This window comes from Tursiops truncatus, chromosome 3 (genome assembly GCF_011762595.2).
Source record: "Tursiops truncatus isolate mTurTru1 chromosome 3, mTurTru1.mat.Y, whole genome shotgun sequence".
Lineage (NCBI taxonomy): Eukaryota > Metazoa > Chordata > Mammalia > Artiodactyla > Delphinidae > Tursiops > Tursiops truncatus.
The window spans coordinates 168,546,326-168,565,798 of NC_047036.1; the positions used below are offsets into that span (position 1 = coordinate 168,546,326).

A 19,473-nucleotide genomic window follows, 5' to 3' on the forward strand; every position below is an offset into this window, starting at 1 on the left:
CAGTAGCAGAACCTGCGACAAAGCGACAGACGGCCTGTGGCCACAGCAACCCCCGCTTCCTCAGGAGCATCAGCTCAGTGCCCACAAGCTCCAAGGCGCACACCAATCTCAAAACCTCCAGGGACGTCAAAGGGACATCCAGCCATGGCCCGCCCGTTGGCGCCCACGCGCATACATGCCCCACGATCATCCACCACCGGAGGATTTAGGTTGCAGGTGCACCAATCCCGCTCAAACTTATCACTTCCAGTCGCGCCTCCTCCGCACCTCCCCTCTGGGTCGTGCCCCACTGCGGTGCATGCGCACTTCTACCAACACCTGCCCTGAGCGTAGTCTCAGCCGCTGTGGCCTGTGGGAAATGAAGATCTCAGAAGCAGACGCCCAGAGCCCCGCCCCCAGACTCCTCCCGGCATGCGACTGCCTCTTAAACACCGCTGGACACCAGGGATCGCAGACTTCGCAGAAGTGCGCAGGTGCTCGTGGGTGGGGCGACTGAGAGGCCGCCCAGGGAAAGATGGAAGTCGGGTCACCACGTCTTGCGCATCAGCAAGACTTACCTCTGTGGCCTGGAGATGTGTGGTCCATGCTCCCTAAGCGCCCATCCTCGGAGTCTCCGGGAGGACATTGGGGCCACCCAGGGTGGACGGAGTGGAGTCTACGGGCACATGAGACCAGCAGAGAGCGCTGCCGAGGGGACCACAGTGCAGGACACATGGCTGCCAGTCGACAAGACAGACACCATTGCTGCCCGCATTGAGTTTCCAATTGGAAAGCAGAGTGACAACGGGTAAAGGTAGTGATGAGTGTGTTGCTGGTAGAATCCTCAGCAGTGTGGGGGGCTGGAACATCATAACCCAAGCCACGTTGGGCCCCTGACACTTCTTCCACAGGTTGGGTTCTTGTCGTTCTTAGGGAGAGAGTCGTTTTGTACTGTGCAGGTTCAGGAAGTGTGAAGTTCCTGTTCCAGGAGGAGAGATAACAAGTGAAATAGATGACGTATCTGATGTTGGTTAGTTCTAAGTAAAGAGAGCTGTTGGGGAGTGGGGGAGTCGCAGACACTGTAGGCTGTTTATCTCTGGGAGTGTATTAGTTTCTCCGGAGGCATCATCTTTGCCAGTGTGTCTGAATTTATGTGTCTGTGTCTGAGTGTGTCCACGTGTATGTCCCAGTGACAAAGTTTGTGTGATTTTGTCATGCCACCACATGCATTTGTCTGGGAAGTTTCAGGTGTTTGAGTAGTGGTTCCTGTGTCCTGACAGGAGTGCCGATTGTCTATGCATCTCACTGCATGGATGACTGTAGTGTTTCTCTGTCTCTGGGTTTTCCCCAGTGTGTGTGCTGAAGTTTTTGAGATCTGCTCTCTTAGGAACTTTTAAATACACAGTACAGTATTATTAACTATAGTCACCTTGCTGTTCATTACATCCCCATGACTTTGTGTGTGTGTGTGTGAGTATGTGTGTCTATTCATTGCTGCATCTCCAGCATGTAGAACAGGACCTGGTACATAGGTGACAATAAACGCTAGTTGAATCACCAGGTTTAGATACTTATATATTCACACACAAACAATGAGGGTTTTGTTCAAAGCTCATAACAGACCCAGACAGTTCTCACCCCCTTCCCATGTGGCAGAGTGATGTCCCTTGGCACTCAAAACAAATCCCAAAGGAGGGTCTTTCAGCCGACCTGGTGAGGGAGGGGACCTCACAATGATGAGCCCTCACCGTGCATAACATTCAAAGGCACTCACCGTAAGAAACTGCCAAGGGGACATCACCACCACATGATAAGAGCCTGAGGCCCTGAGAGTCAATGGCCAACGTCCCTTGTCAAGGATGCTCCAGCCAGCCACTCTGCTTTAGGTCTCTTCCAAGAACAGGCCCCTCACTACCTGACAATACAGAGGGTTTTGGTTGTCCCTTTGATTTCAGGGAGGAACTGCATTGGGGCTGCCAAGGTGTGCAATCCCTCTTTAGCTGTTGTATCCTCTACTAAGTCTCTCAGCATCTGCTGTGGTTTCCTTAGCACCTAGTTGCCTTCCCAGTGGCAGCCATGGTCGGGGAAGGAAGGGAGGTTGAAGCCTCAGGAAACCTCCCAACCCCTCGCCTGGCCTCAGTACCTGGTTATTGGCTGGAGGCGGAAGTGAGGTCCAGTGAGGCCGGAGTAGAAGGCAGAGATTTCTGCTACCTTCGGCCCTGCCTGGCATCCTTTCGGGCTTTTCCGGAAAACCAGAGGCCACAGCTACCAACACGGGAAGGATAATCCACTTGAACCTGGGCAGTCGACAAAGGTCAGAACGGCCAGCAGCCTCTGGGGGCAGCTGGTGGGGCATGGAGGCCGCGTTGTGTGCTGGAAGCAATGAGGGCCTGGAATCTAGTCTGTGGGCTGTCTTTCTTCCAGCTGCATTTTTCAAGGGGCTCAGGTTCCCTGGGGTGGTGTCCCAGGAAGTGAGTGAACTTGGAGGACAAAGGGGAGGGCTCTTTAAAGCCAGTCTGGAGCCTGCGAATGACTAGGGAGCCAGAGTCCAGGTGGCTCTAGGTGTGGACTGCGCATGTGCAGCCCTGAGCCCCAGCCCCGATTGCTCCTGACGCATGGTGGTCGACTGCGACACAGGGGCTGTGATTGCGCATGCGGCATCTGTGGGTCCAGCGTCGAGGTGGTGGTGAGACTGAGGTAGGCGTGGTGACCCTGGTACTTGCTGCAGAGCTGAAGATGATCAAGAGCTGGTTCCTCTGCCCTTGGCCCAAAGTTTGTTAGTAACTGTCCTGGGCCCTGGTTGCCCTTGTTTTCTGTTCCCACTCACTGCCACATGGCATTGCTTAGGGGAAATATTCCCCAAATGGAGACAGGTGTGGATCCCTTAACGAGGTCTCTCAGCAAAGACATAGAAATGGGCTTGGGAAAGGAATTTGAGAGCTGAAATGGATTTATGATGTGGAAAAATCCTGTCACTGACCGCACTTTTCCTTGCATCTACCGGGGCATTTCCGAGAGCTTGTATAGGTATCATTCTGCTCATAGGAAAAGGCACATGCTAGGGTATAGCTGTGCAAATGACCATATTCCTTTTGCAAACGAGGGGGCAACTCTGATTTCCAGGATACAAAACTCATTGGACTATACTATAATAGCAAAATGATAATGCCAAATATATAATCCAATTTACAGTTCTTTCAAAAGGATTATAAACAGCCACACTATGTGGCCCAAATAAATGATGGGACACTGATGACAGAAACCCTTTCCAATTCCTAAGTACATGTCACATGAGCTAGAGCTTTTAATTACTGCAAATTGAACCATGAGTAGAATTTTATTTTTCAAATTTTATTGAAGTATACTTGATTTACAATATTGTATTACTGCTGTACAGCAAAGTGATTCAGTCATATATATATATATTCTTTTTCATATTATTTTCTATTGTGGTTTATCACAGGATATTGAATATAGTTCTCTGTGCTATACAGTAGGACCTTGTTTATCCATCCTATATATAATAGTTTGCACCTGCTAATCCCAAACTCCCCATCCTTCCCTTCCCCACCCCCTCCCCCTTGGCAACCACAAGGATTTTATTTTTATGGAGACTCATTATTCTACTTCCCTTGAGCATTTCCTTTAGTAGTATTTACTTAAGACACTAGATGATGAAATTATAAGTTAATGAACACATCCTCACTCACTGATGCCCCCCTGCCTTTCAGAGGAAAAAAAAAATACAGACTACACCCTCCTGCTTTCCCTATTATCTCTCTTATCATGGATTATTTTCCTCCAAGACACATATTTCCATCTTTGATGCCAAATCAGAACTGCAAGCACTTGTTTCCTGCTTCTGCATTGAGAGTCTACCATGTGTGCCATGATTGGGCATAATTTTGTTTTGAGCTTAGAATGGCTGGTGTATTAAGGAGGTTCAAAGACTAACATGCAGTGAAGAGCATGGTCTCAGGGCTAGAAGGTTTTGTTTTGAATCCTGATCCTGTCTTTACCACTTGCTAGCTTTGTAATCTGTAGGCCCCAGTTAACTCACAAAAGGAGATTAGAGTATCTACATTATAGTTTTGGAGGATTACCTCAACTTACATTAACTGAACTAATTTATGGGAAACAAAACAGTGGCAGATATATAATAAACATACTAAAATGTTCACATAGTGAGAAAAAAGAATCAGCCCTTGAGACGGGGATCTACCTGGCCTGGTCTTCACTCCTAGGCTGTGGTGTTCTGCTGAACAGAAACCTTTTTTTTTTTTTAATTTCTTGGCCATGCCACGTGGTGGCAAACAGGATCCTAGTTCCCTGACCAGGGATCGAAACTGCGCCCCCTGCAGTGGAAGTGCAGAATCTTAGCCACTGGACCACCAGGCAGGTCCCTTAAACAGAAACCATTTTAAACAACACTGTCATCAGACAAGGCCACTGGGTGTTATGTTATGGAGTAAGGCACAAGCAAGAGCACTCTGTGATCATGTCGTCACACAGGATCAAAAGAATTATGCAAATCACAAAAATGATGAAACTTTCTCCTAGTCTAGCTAACAAAACTGACTTGTTTCCTTACAAGTTAATTTTAGCCCCAGTCCCTTCGTTTTGCCTTCTTTTATTTTGAATTAATTTATTAATTTATTGGCTGTGTTGGGTCTTCGTTGCTGCGTGCAGGCTTTCTCTAGTTGCGGCGAGCGGGGACCACTCTTCATCGCAGTTCGCGGGCCTCTCACTATCGCGGCCTCTCTTGTTGTGGCCTCTCTTCCCTACACCACCAGGGAAGCGCTCTTTTTTGCCTTCTAAACAAGAAATATTAAAATTCCCAGTCAGGGACTTCCCTGATGGCGCAGTGGTTAAGAATCCGCCTGCCAATGCAGGGGACATGGGTTCGAGCCCTGGTCTGGGAAGATCCCACATGCCGCGGAGCAGCTAAGCCCGTGCGCTACAACTACTGAAGCCCGCGCACTTAGAGCCCGTGCTCCGCAACAAGAGAGGCCACCACAGTGAGAAGCCTGTGCGCCTCAACAAGGAGTGGCCCCTGCTCGCCGCAACTAAGGAAGGCCTGTGCACAGCAATGAAGACCCTATGCAGCCAAAATTTAATTAATTAATTTAAAAAATTAAGACAGAAATTGGAATGATGCATGGTTGTGCCTACTGGGACTTCCTGGCAGTCCAGTGGTTGGGACTCTGTGCTTCCACTGCAGGGGGCGCAGTTTCAATGCCTGGTCAGGGAACTAAGATCCTGCATGTCTCACAGTGTGGCCCAAAACATAAATAAGTAAATAAATAAATGATGGCGTCCACAAGCCAAGAACACCAGGGATTGCTGTAGCCACTGGAAGTTTGTAGAGCACGTGGATCTGATTCTTCTTCAGAACCCTCATGAGGAACCAACCCTAATAACGCCTGATTTCCAATTTCTAGTACCCAGAACTGAAAGAGGATACATTTGTTTCTTTAAGCCACCAACTTTGTGGCAATCTGTTAGGGCAGCCCTGGCAAAGTAATACTTAAAGAATTATTATCTCCTAGCTGTTATCCTCATAAAGAACTGGAAATAATGTGATAGGGATCTACTTTAAGAATAAGGCACTAATAAAGCCAACAGTATATCCAAGACCTTTGTAAATATTTTCCAATGCTATGCAGTTTGTGGTGCACAATACATGTAAACTGCATGCAGGCCTTCCATCATTGGAACTGGCATGGAGTTTCCTTCCTTCCTGAGTTTCCATGTGTTTTCTTTAAGGATAGGGGAGTATAGAAGGCTTTCCCACACTGCTGACATTCAGAGTTTCTCCCCAGTGTGAATTCTCACATGTCTTTGTAAGGATGAAAGCCTACTGAAGGCTTTACCACATTCCTTACATTCATACGGTTTCTCTCTACTGTGAGTTCTCAAATGTCCTCGAAAAGATGATGACCAACTGAAAGCTTTCCCACATTGCTTACACACATAGGGTTTTACTCCAGTGTGAATTCGCACATGTGTTCTAAAGTACGAAGGACTACTGAAGGCTTTTCCACATTTGTTACATGCGTAAGGTTTCTCTCCAGTGTGAGTTCGCAAATGTCCCTTAAAGGATGAAGGAGAACTGAAAGATTTTCCACACTGTTTACATTCATAAGGCTTTTCTCCAGAGTGTGTCCTCATGTGAATCCTAAGGTCTGAGGGCCAGCTGTAGGCTTTCCCACATTCCACACATCTATAGGCTTTCTCTCCAGTGTGCATCCTTGCATGTATGATCAGGTAAAAAGAATGAAGGAAGGCTTTTCCACATTCCTTACATTCGTAGGCTTTTTCTGCACTGTGAACCTTCACATGTTTTCTAAGAGAAGAGGGAGAAGAGAAGGATTTCTCACATTCTTTACAAGCATAGGGTTTCTCAACAGTATGAGTTTCTCTATGTGTCCAAAGGTTTGAGGGAGATCTGAAGGTTTTCCCACATTTTTCACATTCATAAGGCTTCTCTCCAGTGTGAGTTCTTATATGGACTCTAAGTTTGGAGAAATATATAAAGGCTTTTCCACATTCTTTACATGCGTAGGGTTTCTCTTCAGTGTGAGCTCTTATGTGTGCCCCAAAGGATGAGTAAGAAGTAAAAGTTCTCCCACATTCCTTACACTGATAGGGTTTTTGTCCATGTTGAGATGATGCTACGGGACTCTTGAGGGTTGAAGAATCCATGATGGGTTTTTCAAACTTATTGTATTCATAGGATTTTACTCCAGTAGAAAGTCTCTTATGTACAATAAGATTGGAAATCTGGTTGGTTTCTCCACATTGATTACTTTCATTATTTTCTGAGGGTATCTCCACCACACGCCATCTGTTAAAAATAGGAATCATATTACTAATGATTTGTTAACAATTCATTACGGTTTTTAATGATTAATATGATTACACTTTTACCATTTTCAGTGAATGTGTATGTTTCTTGCCTTGTTAGAATTGTTTCAAAGTGATATAAGCTGAGTGCTCTGACAGGGGGCTCAACCTGAGGTACCATTTTCACTGTTCTTTATATATGGGATTTTGTTTCCTGACAATTGTTTACAACTGAACTACGTCTCAATCAGCCAACATCTGTATCATGTTTATAAAATTGTCTTGTGAAAATTCTCTGTGAACACTTAAGATCTGACATATATCTACACACTTATTAATATCATGGCACTCTCTCCTGAGACCTACTTTCTCTAATGTATGTGTCACTCACCTCAAATGTGTTCCCTGGTTCTTGTGCTGATCTTCAATGCTATGGCATTTCCAGTTTTCTCCTAAAATGGAGAACCAGGAATCATTTCTTCTGAAACTTAACTATATTCTGTTCATTTCATACTTCCCCAAACATTCACTGTAGAGGACTTAACCCATTGATTTTAATTTGAGTGCCATAATACGAAAAATAGTAACAAGTTTACTTTCTTTGGAATGAACTCGTGGGATTAAGGCAAGAAAATAAGTAGGAAACATGTACATTTCTTTCCAAGAGCAACCCAAGAGAAATTTTATAAGGAAAAATGCACTTTTGAGTAAAAAAAGAATTGGAGGAGTTCTGGCTACTTGAGGACTTTAACAATAATAAGGACAAGAAGACAAAATGGTGGGCAATTTACTGGAAATACTTCCATGAAGACTGAGACTTCTGGTGACATAAATGCCCTATTGTCAGGAAGAAACATAGGACGGAATTGGACAAAATGCATATGCCCAAATATAAACTTTCAAAGAGGAAATATGGAAGGTCTTTCAATGTGGGCAAGGCTATTCATGAGGATGGATGAAAAGTCAAAAAAAGGGAAGCTAGCGCATCTGCAAAATTCAGCTTCCACAGAAAGAAGTAATTTCTTTTTCTAATTAATATTTCCAAATGTAATGTTCCCCAACAAGGGCTGCTCCTCTTAAGGAACAGTTATAACCCTTACAGAGGCTAAAAACATTTAATGAGAAAGTAGTAGGTTTCATACATACATGAGAAAGCTGTTAGACTATATGCTCCATAGTAATGTGACCATGTCTGTCTTACTTAGCAATAAATTCCCACTGTTCAGCCCAAGTTCTAGAGCAAGCTCAATAGCTTGGGGATACCTGTCCTCTAGAGAGTCAGTAAAGGAATGATGTCATCCTTACCCACTGAGGCCAGGTTTCTGAAGGTCTCCAGCATCACATCTCTGTAGAGGTTCCTCTGAGCCGGATCCAACAAAGCCCACTCCTCTGGGGTGAAGTCCACAGCTACATCCTCAAAGACCACTGACTCCTAAAACATCCAACAAATTCTGGTTTAACGAGGTACCACTCTCCACCTGTGTGTGCAGAAGGAAGGGGGAGGCTGACAGCATTGGGGAACCAGGACTCAATTCACAGCAAGTTCATCCATGGTTCTGTGGTCTCCCATCAACTCTAGGGTTCTGTCATCATCTCTTCCCCTCTCTTCAGCGCTGACTTCCTCTGAGATGCCAGCCTGCCTCATAGATTTAACACCCATCTCTCTAGTTTGACTCTGGCTCCTTCCACTCTTCCCCTCCATCTGAAGGATCCAGAACAGTCCACAATACATTGGAGATATGGAAGAAATACTGTACAAATAAAACAATTATTTTATCTTTAAAAACATCAGTTCCTTGTAATGAAAATGATTTCATCTCCTTCTTCATGGTCCAATACAGGCCAAAGCGTGATATGAAACCAAGTCAGGCCTGGATGAGGTTTTAATGAATTAAAACACAGTGAGGGTCCAGGGGCATTTCTTGCTTGCCCCCTCACCAACAATTTGATTCTCAAGAGGCCTGATTATGCCCAACCTTCAACCCAGGCCCTGAGATGGATATAGTTCCTTGGAAAATTCCAATCCATCATAAACTGGCAGGTCCACCTTTATGCGAAGCATTAATATTTACTTATCTGTCTCCTGTTCTTTTATAAAACAGCACCTTTCTCTCCATGCTCTCCAGGAGGCAGTCAGTGTATTGACAAGTTGGAGCCCAGCCAAGAGAAGGGAAGCCTAAGACTTCAGACCTCACGACAGTGCCTGCATTCAGGGGCCTGAGTGCTGATAATTATGAGTGATGTCAAAATTATGGGTGGTGGGTCTTCCTCAACTGATGTCACTGATGTCACAAGACACCAGAACAGCCTTGCCTTCCCCAGAAATGAGTGCCCTGGTCCTTCCTGCCTGTGAAGAGGCAGTTCTGAGCCCACTGTGGAAATGAATTAATTGAAGTCCAGAAGGGTTTGGCTGTGAATCTGCCCAGATCATAAAAGGTATAAAGGGATCAGGTGGCACCTTCCTCCCGAAGGACATCTGCTCCCACTGAAAAGCCAGAGGCACTGACTTATACACCAGCCTCCTAGGGGCACTACACACAGCAGTCATTTCTGCACCCCATGGCATGCAGACAGGCATAACTGCCCAACCCCTGAGCATGGAATCTGATGGCTCGCAGGGTCCCCCAACAGCCTGGCTTTTGAGGAAGTGCATCACTCCATCAGCTTCCACACGCAGAGGTGTGAACATAGGCTGCCACACTCCAATGCAGGGGATACGATTTACCTGTTCAATAAACAGCAGCAGAATGAGAATGCTTCAGAATGGGAACACTCTCTCATGAGGCTGGTAAGTAAAGTCAGCTGCTTTGGGCATCCCTAATTACTAATTACCAAGATACTCTGCTATGTAGCACTGTCTCAAGACAAACTTTTATCCACAGATAAAATTCAACTAACTCTTCCACCACTGTGTATCAGGTGACATTTAAAAGCCATCAAAACCTGTAACAGTCTCACAACAGCATTAATAAGAAAATGTGCTATTTGAGCATCCATGATGTGTGAAATATTTTGCACACCTGAGTTCATTTATGTCTCATAATAAATCTCACAGTAGATATCATTACAATCAGTATGTAGCAGAGGAAACTCAAAAGGACAGAATCACTTAATAATATGCTCAATGTTACCCAATTAGAACCTTGTATGTAGGTCTGACTGCTTTAAAGCCTAAATGTCTAGCAGCTGCATTTCTGTACATACATGTTACAGGATGATTATGCCCATTATTCCTCAAAATGTGTACAGTGACCTAGAGCAGAGATCAGCAGACTTTGCAAATGTCAGAGAGTACATTGTTAGGCTTTTCTAGCCACGTGGTCTCTGTTACAACTGCTCAGGTATGCCTTTGTCACACAGAAGTAGCCAGAGACAACACGTCAAAGAATGGATGTGGTGGTGTGCGAATAAAACTTTATTTATGCAAGTAGGTGGTAGGCTGGGTTTGGCCTGTGAGCTGTAGTTTGCCAACCCCTGATCTACAGCAGTGCCATTAAATAGGAAGACAATACAGACAACATATCCAAATTTGAATTTTCTTGTCGCTACCTTATAAAAATGTCGTATTGAAATTTTTAATATTTATTTACCTATTTATTTATTTGGCTATGCTAAGTCTTAGTTGTGGTACGTGGGATCTTCATTGCAGCATGAGGGATCTTCACTTGTGACATGTGGGATCTAGTTCCCCAACTAGGGATTGAACCTGGGCCCCCTGCATTGGGAGCATGGAGTCTTAACCACTGGACCACCAGAGAAGTCCCTGTATTGAAATTTTAATAATTTTCATTTTGCCCACTAAATACAAGTATACAGATCGTTTCAGTACATAACCAACATAATTACTGAGATAGCCTATGTTATTTTTGTCATACTTAATGCTATAAATCTGGTATGGATCTCACACATGCACCCAACTCAATTTTGATAGCTGTACAAGAGCTCAACAGCCATGTGTGACCAGGGGTGCTCTAGTGGACAGTGCAGATCTAGACTCTGCCTGTCTCCTGGAGAGGACAGTGGAGACTAGAAAACTGGAACATTCTCTTCACATCAGACATCCTTGGGCTCTTTCTACCGGCAAAGCCCTCTGTCTCAGGCGAGTTGCTTCTCTATACAGCTGTAGCTCTGACTCATTCATTTGCTGAAAATCTATTTAGGTGATAATTCCTACTACATGCAGTTATAGAGATACAGCACTTGAGAAAAATTCTGAACCACATGGATCTTAAAATCTCACAGTGGAAGACAATAAGTAAATTGAATATTATCTAGATGAAGGGATAAGTGCTGTAGGTAAAATACAGGACAATGAAGGCACTTGGAACTAGGAACATGAGCAAAGGGACTGGGGCAGAATGAAATCATAACAGTGACATAACCATCTGGGTAACATTGGAAATGGATACCGTGGCTTGGTTTTTTGTTTGTTTTTAATGCCACTGCGTTTTTAAACTATAAGGATTAGAAACAGGATGTTGTGATTTCACAAAATCTCTGGAAAGGTTTCAAGTGCTTGTTAACTTCACCATGTCCCACTGGAGAGACACTAGAATCAAAGTGTCCCCAGCCAAGAGCAGAAGCACCATCTACTCCCAGAAAAAGAAAGAAAGAACGAACAGTACCAGTGGGCTAAAAATGAACTCAAGAATCTGGAAAAAGTGAAGCAGAATAAAAGAAGAAAGCACAGAATGAAATGTGAAGGGCAAAATGAACTATATAAAAGGGAGGCTAAAAACACATCTCTTGGGAATTCCCTGGTGGAAACCACAGGACTCTGTGGTTTCACTGCCAAGAGCCTGGGTTCAACTCCTGGTTGGGGAACCAGGATCCCACAAGCTGTGCGGTGAGTCCAAAACAAAAAACCGTACAAACCACATCTCTTAGAACTGATCAGATTGCAACCTCTGACAATTTTTTTCAAGAAAAACAAAGCATGGGCAAATAAATTTACAAATGAAAAAGCAGGCATAATTAGGGATGTTCTAGGGATTAAACACGAGAGGAGGGGAATGGTCTAAAATAAAATTTTAAAATATGAGTATTTCCATACTACTCAGTAGTCAAAAGTAATTTAAAGATAATAAAAGGGTATTTTCAAACATTCACAAAAAGGAAACAAAAATCCCAAATTGTTTTACAGGCTAGTTTTATTAAATATTAACGAGATTAATAATTCTGTGTGCAGAAAACAATTCCTTTTTCAGAGACATGCCAAGAGCAGAATAGTACAAATGAAAAAAAACTACCATTAACAAACACAGGTGCAAAATTCTATTAAAAATTAGTTCCCTAAATAATGAGTAATGTGCATAATCAAGCACAACCAAGCTTTTTTTTTTTTTTTTGCCGAGCCATGGGGCATGTAGGATCCTAGTTCCCAGACCAGGGATCGAACCCGTGCCCCCTGCAGTGGAAGCATGGAGTCCCAACCACTGGACCGCCAGGGAAGTCCCACAACCAAGCACATTTTACTCTAGGAATGCAATAATGTTTAAAAATTAATCCATTTTATAAAACCAGGAACTCTACTCAGTGCTCTGTGGTGACGTTAATGGGAAGGAAATCTAAAAAAGAGGGGATATATGTACACGTATAACTGATTCATTTTCCTGGACAGCAGGAACTAACACAACATTGTAAAGCAACAATACTACAATAAAAATTAAATAGATTTTTTTGTAGTTTTCAGTATACAAAAGTTAATCCATTTTACTATATAATAGAAATGCAGAAAAATCATAATTCGTTGTCCTCAAATCCAAAACAATGACTATCATTAATGGACATAAAAATTTAATACATCAGAACTAGAAGGAACATGGCTACCTGGGGAAGATGGTGCATAAAAACACTGCAATGTTAAATGAAAAATCTGAAATAGTAAAACAGCTCTCTTGTCAAGAAGACAAGACACACAGAGTACCTTATTCTACACTGGACATGAGGTCCTGGGAATCATTTAAAAAGAAAATAAAAAGGTAAAATGACAGGACAAGAAAAAAGCTGAAGTATAATTATTTGCAGGTAAGATTTTGTAAGTAAAGATTCAAAGATTTTACAGATCAATAATTAAAATCTATGCTTGCACCTAACAAAGACACTAAGAAAAATGCTCAAAAATGAGTTTACTTCTATGTACCAGGAACAGTATTTTTTTTAAGATACCATTTAAATCAGCATCGACATTACATGCAGAACAAGTCTAACAAAGGTTTTGTAAAACATGACGAAAACAGTAAAACATTATTAAAGGAAATTAATGGAGAGACATACCAAGACCGTGGATCGCAAAGTTCAATACCGTAAAAGGTGTAGATCCACCCTCGAATTCATCTACAGGTTCAATGTAATTGCAACTCATTCTTTGTACTTGAAATGCTGACTAATCCTAGTTTTTTACATGCGAGAAACTCAATCCCATGGGCACCAGAATCCATCCATTTAATGAAAAATACCTTGAATGTCTAATAAGTGCTATATACCCTCCCCCCTGTGGTTGCGATAAACGAATGAGAAATTAAAAGATCCCCTCATTTAAAGCCTCATAGTTTAGGAAGCTTGGTGAGTCACTAAAGAAAAAGCAGGGGATACAGGGGGACCCCCCCCACCCCGCGACCAAGGGCGGGGACTCTGGCCGGGACCCTGGGGGAGGGGCGTGGAGACCCCGGCCCGCGTCAGCTTCCAGCTGGTTCCTGCCGGTTCGAACCAGCCCCTCGCAGTCTCCGACCCGGTCAGCGCACTCACCATCTCCGCCCCGCTCCGGACTCTGCCGGAAGTCCTTCCCGCGGTCTCGCGGCCCCGCGACCTGGGCAGGTGAGAGCGATGGGGAAGATTAACCTCGGGCTGCGCGGAGTAGCGCACCAGCACCACTGCCGGCCGAGAACGACCCCCTACATGGGCTGGGAGCGTGCCCGCCCCCCGGCCCTGATTGGACAGTGTTCCGGGCCCCGCGCCCTGATTGGATAGAATTGGGATCCCCCGCACTCTGATTGGACGGTTCTCCAGGTAATCCCTCCCCGTGGGGACTCTGATTGGGTAGTTTGCCGAGGCACGCAGCCTGATTGCACAGCGCTTCGGGCACCACTTTTGGAGCCTCTGAGGATAGTGCTACAGGCCCCGGTGCCCCTGATTGGGCAATCTGAGTGTCTGCACCGACCCTGCCTGGGAGATGGACGGGGGCAGGGATCACGTGGAAAAGCCGGGCGGAAACGTGGATTCTCAGCTTCTGCCCTGTCTTTGTCCGGTCTTCTACCCTGGACGCGGAACTGCCTTCCCGGGATGTGGCCTCCGAGCAGAACTCGCTCCGGGCAGGTCGGACTTGGCGTCAGCCCGCAGCTCGACGGCCCCTCTTCGTCCTCCTTTCTGGTCTTGGATGTCCTGATCCAGTTTCCACGCGGAGCACCCCGTGTCTGGAGGCGGGACTGGACAGGACGCGGGAGACTGGTGACTTCCAGGGTCAGGGGTGGACTTGGGGCTTTAGGGACCAGGACCTCTAGTATATCAGCACCTATACTGAAAATTGATATCATTGTGTCTGAGTTTTCTGGGAAACCGTATTTTTTCCACTTTGGTCTCGAAATCTGATTTTTTTTTTAATGCACTTAGATCTGATTCTGGTTTGCTTCTATAAGATTTCATTTCTGTCATTTTAGCGTATGATCAGGATTTTTCTTGTCAGTGTTCCCATTTATATTCTTTGTCCTTCCCTCCGTTATTTTCTCTATTATTTTTCCTTTGTTTCGCCGCGCGGCTTGAAGGATATTAGTTCCCGGACCAGGGATGGAACCCATGCCCCCTGCAGTGGAAGCGCCCTGTCCTAACCTCTGGACTGACAGGGAATTCCCTTCCCTCCGTTATTTTGTTTAAAATCTGTGCGGAGGCACCCCTACTCCTCCAGCTTCTGTTGCCATAGGTCTGCAGGGGTCCAACACCACCCTCTCTCCATTCTGCAGATCTAATCCATCAATTAAAAAATCAGTGACATTTTCCCTGTAAGAAAACATCCCCTCCTCTCTCTCCCCACAGTCGGACACCTCGTGTTCTACTCCTTGGTCTCAGTGTAAAGGTCTCTCTCTCACGTGACCTTTTGAGGAGTCCCCCCGGAAGCATTATCTCTCCTTTTGTTAATTGCTGTAATAGGAGTCTCTCTTGCATTTATACTCCCCATTTTCTGTGAGCTTATTTGGTGCTTATTGCCTGTCTCCCCGACGTAATTTCAGCACTATTGGAAAGAAGTCTGTGGCCTTATTTCACAATCTTAGCTGCTAGAGACACTGCCATTATTATTATTATTATTATTACTAAATTTTCTCTGATCGATTTTAGGCAATGACTGCCGGGCCAGGCTGCGACTCACTGAAGGTGTCTGAGAGCCGGAAGTAAAGAGGAACTGATATCAGTAGGACTTCCGACTGAAAGGAACAATCAAACAATATGTCTATTTTCACCTCAATTATTTATCATTGCTTTAATCTGTAATAAGATCATGTCAGAATAGACAATGAGCTGTATAAAGGATAGGAATAAATATTGTGATTGGAGGTGATAACATTGCTTTCTTGAGAAACTAAAGATGAAACAACTATAAAACTGTTAGAACTATTGGCAGTTTACTAGTTACTGATTAAATATATATGATTTACATAATAAAATACATTATTGGACTAAAATTGCATTTTCTGGGAAACTATATATTAGATATTGCAGGATAGGCTTAATGCCATGTGCTGGATCCATATAAGAACATTTAAAATGTTTCCTGATGAAGTGACAAAGGTGTCACCTTCATGGATATATAAATAACATTGTTGGATTGAAGACTCCTCAGTTCAAAGATGCAGGTCTCTCTAAACCTAGCCATAAAATTTAGAGAAATTTCCAACCAAATTTGCATCAAGAAGTACTTTATGCCTCATAATAAGATAATTATAAAAGAATTTCTGAAAATAGTGCAAGGAGTAGGTAGTCAAATGTAAATGAAGAATGAGGAAGAACTTCTGATCAGATCACCAGTTAAAATAACAAATGAGTACAAATAATTGAAATGGCCCTCAGAAACAAGGAATTATCTGACTCAAAATAACAGTAGTGCCATTGTTGAGAAATCTTGGAATGAACATATGCACCCTTGAGAGTCTATAAACAGACACAAGGATATAATAAAATACTGTATATGATGATTTATGGCAAGAGATGATTCAATCTCAGCCCTCTTTCTACTTACATCCACATAAATTCCAGATGAGATAAAGATTTAAACTTAAAAAAAGAGGGACTTCTCTGGCAGTCCAGTGGTTAAGACTCCACGCTTCCTCTGCAGGGGCATGGGTTCTATCCCTGGTTGGGGAACTAAGATCCCACATGCTGCAGGACATCTAAGCCTTTGTGCTCTAAAGCCCGTGCGCTGCAACTAGAGAGCTTGTGTGCCACAAGTACTGAGCTTGCATGCTCTGGAGCCCATGCGCCACAACTAGAGAGAAGCCCATGCTTCAACAAAGAGTCTGGGTGCTGCAATGAAAGATCCCGCATGCCACAAGGAAGGTCCCACGTGCCGCAACGAAGACCCAATGCAGCTAAAAAAAACCCCAAAAACCTAAAAGAAAACATCAGTAAGTATTTCTGTATACTTAGGGAGTGAAAGTCACGACATCCAAAGAAAAACTATAAATAGAATGATGACAAGATTTGAAAAAAATAAAGTAAAAACGTCATAAATGATAAGATGAAAGATATAATAACTTGGAAATGTTTTCAATGCTGTCATAGCAAAAAATGCAATATCATTAATAATTTTTTTTTTTTTTTTTTTTGGCTGCATTGGGTCTTCGTTGCTGGGCAGGGGGCTCTGCATTTGGGGCGAGCGTGGGCCACTCTTCTTGCAGTGCACGGGCCTCTCATTGTGGTGGCTTTTGTTGCGGACCACGGGCTCTAGGCACAAGGGCCTCAGCAGTTGTGGCTGGTGGGCTCTACAGCGCAGGCTCAATAGTCGTGGTGCACGGGCTTAGTTGCTCCGTGGAATGTAGGATCCTCCTGGGCCAGGGCTTGAACCCATGTCCCCTGCATTGGCAGGCGGACTCTTAACCACTGCGCCGCCAGAGAAACCCTAATTGATAGTTTTAAAAGTGCTTATAAATCAGAAGCAAAATGTTGAAGTCCAAGAAAAATGTGCAAAGCCTGTGCACAGAAACTTACAAAATCATAAACTACAAAATGCCCTATAAAAATAACGAAAATAGATTAGTTCCTCAGGCTCAGGATGGATTGTAGAAATAGATACACTTGCTAACCACTAAAATTACCATTTTGGTTTCCTTGAGGCATATTGTTGGGGAAAGGTCAAAGAGATGCTTCTAGAACTGTTCCTTAAGATAGTAAGCCTGGGGCTTCCCTGGTGGCGCAGTGGTTGAGAGTCCGCCTGCCGATGCAGGGGACACGGGTTCGCGCCCCGTTCCGGGAGGATCCCACATGCCGCGGAGCGGCTGGGCCCGTGAGCCATGGCCGCTGAGCCTGCGCGTCCGGAGCCTGTGCCCCGCAACGGGAGAGGCCACAATAGTGAGAGGCCCGCGTACCACAAAAAAAAAAAAAAAAAAAAAAGATAGTAAGCCTGAAGCAACACCTCACTCATGGAGGAATTTCAGAAATTAGTACTGCCATCAATATACTGAGAGATGCAGGGACTGTTTCTTTAACTACCTTTTCTTTAATTTGAATGGTTGTTATAAAAGCTATGGAGGTTGAGTTTGGAATATCACAATCTTTTTTTTTAAGGTTTTTAATTTTATTGAAGTATAGTTGATTTACAATGTGTTAATTTCTGCTGTACAACAAAGTGATTCAGTTATATATATATACATTCTTTTTCATATTCTTTTCCATTACGGTTCATCACAGGATGTTGAATACAGTTCCCTGTGCTAGACAGTAGGACCTTGTTTATTTTATCACTGATACATTATTATTGACTAAAGTCCATGCAGGCTAGTGCTGGAGTTCCAACCTCAGAATACAACCATATGTATTTTAATTGGCAAACAACCTGATACCTTATGAACCACATACATCCAAATCTGGTCATATGATTTAAAACCTATTTGCAGCAGAACCATCTCATCATCCTTCTGGGCAACACCTTGGACTGTTGGGAGCTTCTAGATTCAGCCACCCATAACTGAGGCTTTAATTGTGCCAGTTAAGTCCAATGATGGCAGATTCAGAGAGGCTGCCATCACCCTTGCTAGCTGTGCACCTTGATTTGAAAGGTATTTGCAAGTCAAGCTCCCAGGCCCACAATTGCCATTGAATTCTGCAAGTGGCTCAGCCACTATGGCTCTACCATAGAGCCACAAAAATTGGATGCATGTCAACCCAAATGGGTATCCACTGGGAAAGGATATCCCAGTGCCATATCACCCTGGGCAACATGGCCCTAGAACCAAGCTCTCAGGAAGCTGCAGGATTCATCATTTTAAAAGTATGTTTATGGGATTTCTCTGGAGGTCCAGTGGTTAGGGCTCCATGCTTCCACTGCAGGTGACACGGGTTCGATCCCTGGTAGGGAAAGTAATATCCCACATGCCCCATGGTGCGGCCGAAAAAATAAAAGTATGTCTAATAAAAAACTAATCTATACTTAAAGAGAAATTTTATTCACAAAGATTGTTGCAACAGGGCTGAGGCTCGGATCTCAGCGATGTGTCAGCCTCTCCAGCCACAAAGAAAAGGGCTTTTCTCGTCTATGTGAGAAAGGGAGGAGGGAAATTGGGCGAGTGAGGGCGGTGCGTGGACTGCGGGTCAGTGTGGCTGGACTGGACAGGGCTCCCTGGGTGGCCTATTCTCTGGAGAAGCTGACCAAGGACTTGCTCTGAACCTCAGGGTTGCTCAGACGTGGGGGCGACCCAACGGTACCCCCCTCCTGTGGGGAGGGAGCCTGATGCTGTGGGGTAAGAAATGGGACACAGAGAACTTGGTCAAGCCCAGATATGCGGGCGGGTCAGGAGGGCGGTAGGTGTCAAAGGTCACACGTCAAACCCGGCCGGATCCTGCCTTACAGGCGAACGTTTCTTTGTTCTTAAAGGGCACAGACACATGGTGACCTTTGATCCCGGGTCGACCATTGACCCTGGAGGTCACCAGCCTCTCCCGGCCCATCTTGTCCAGTCCCGACTCTGGACAGGGGTCTCTCCGCGGGGAAACTGAGTCAGGACGTCCCGGTCCGGGTCCGCCTGCCCGGGAACAAGTTCTGCTGGGAGCCCACGACCCCGGGCTCGAAAACAGCACTTCTGCCCGGCTTAGGGACCTGACCAACGTCCCAGCTTATCAGTGAGGCCTTAAGGACTATAACACTGTCCAATCAAGGGAGACGGGGGCGGGGCCCGGGAAATAATCAGAAGCGCTAGGGTGGAGCCCGTGAAACTGGGCGGAGGGACGGGGAGGGTCTGAACAATTGTCGAATCAGAACCCGGAAGCTTGTCGCGCACTATACATTCAGAGTCCTCAATAGGGTGAGCGCCTGGAGTACCGTCCAATCAGAGCGCCGGTTCCCGGAGAACACTCCAATCAAGGATTGCGGGGGCCGGTTCTGGAGTCCTTTTCTAAAAGGCGCCGGGGGCGGGTCACGGAGTAGCGTACACTCATAAGCCCCGGGGA

The 19,473-nt window shown here is 44.8% G+C and overlaps 1 protein-coding gene across 1 annotated transcript; it reads right to left on the bottom strand.

Moving 5' to 3' along the window:
- Positions 1–3,295: 3,295 nt before the first annotated feature.
- Positions 3,296–13,714, bottom strand: LOC101327650 (uncharacterized). The gene is made up of 4 exons (XM_019926159.3): positions 13,573–13,714; positions 8,131–8,257; positions 7,217–7,277; positions 3,296–6,826 (listed from the first exon to the last, which is right to left on the bottom strand). Exons 1-4 carry the CDS (start codon positions 13,573–13,575, stop codon positions 5,785–5,787), a joined length of 1,233 nt encoding a protein of 410 aa, XP_019781718.2. The 5' UTR covers positions 13,576–13,714; the 3' UTR covers positions 3,296–5,784.
- Positions 13,715–19,473: the final 5,759 nt, after the last annotated feature.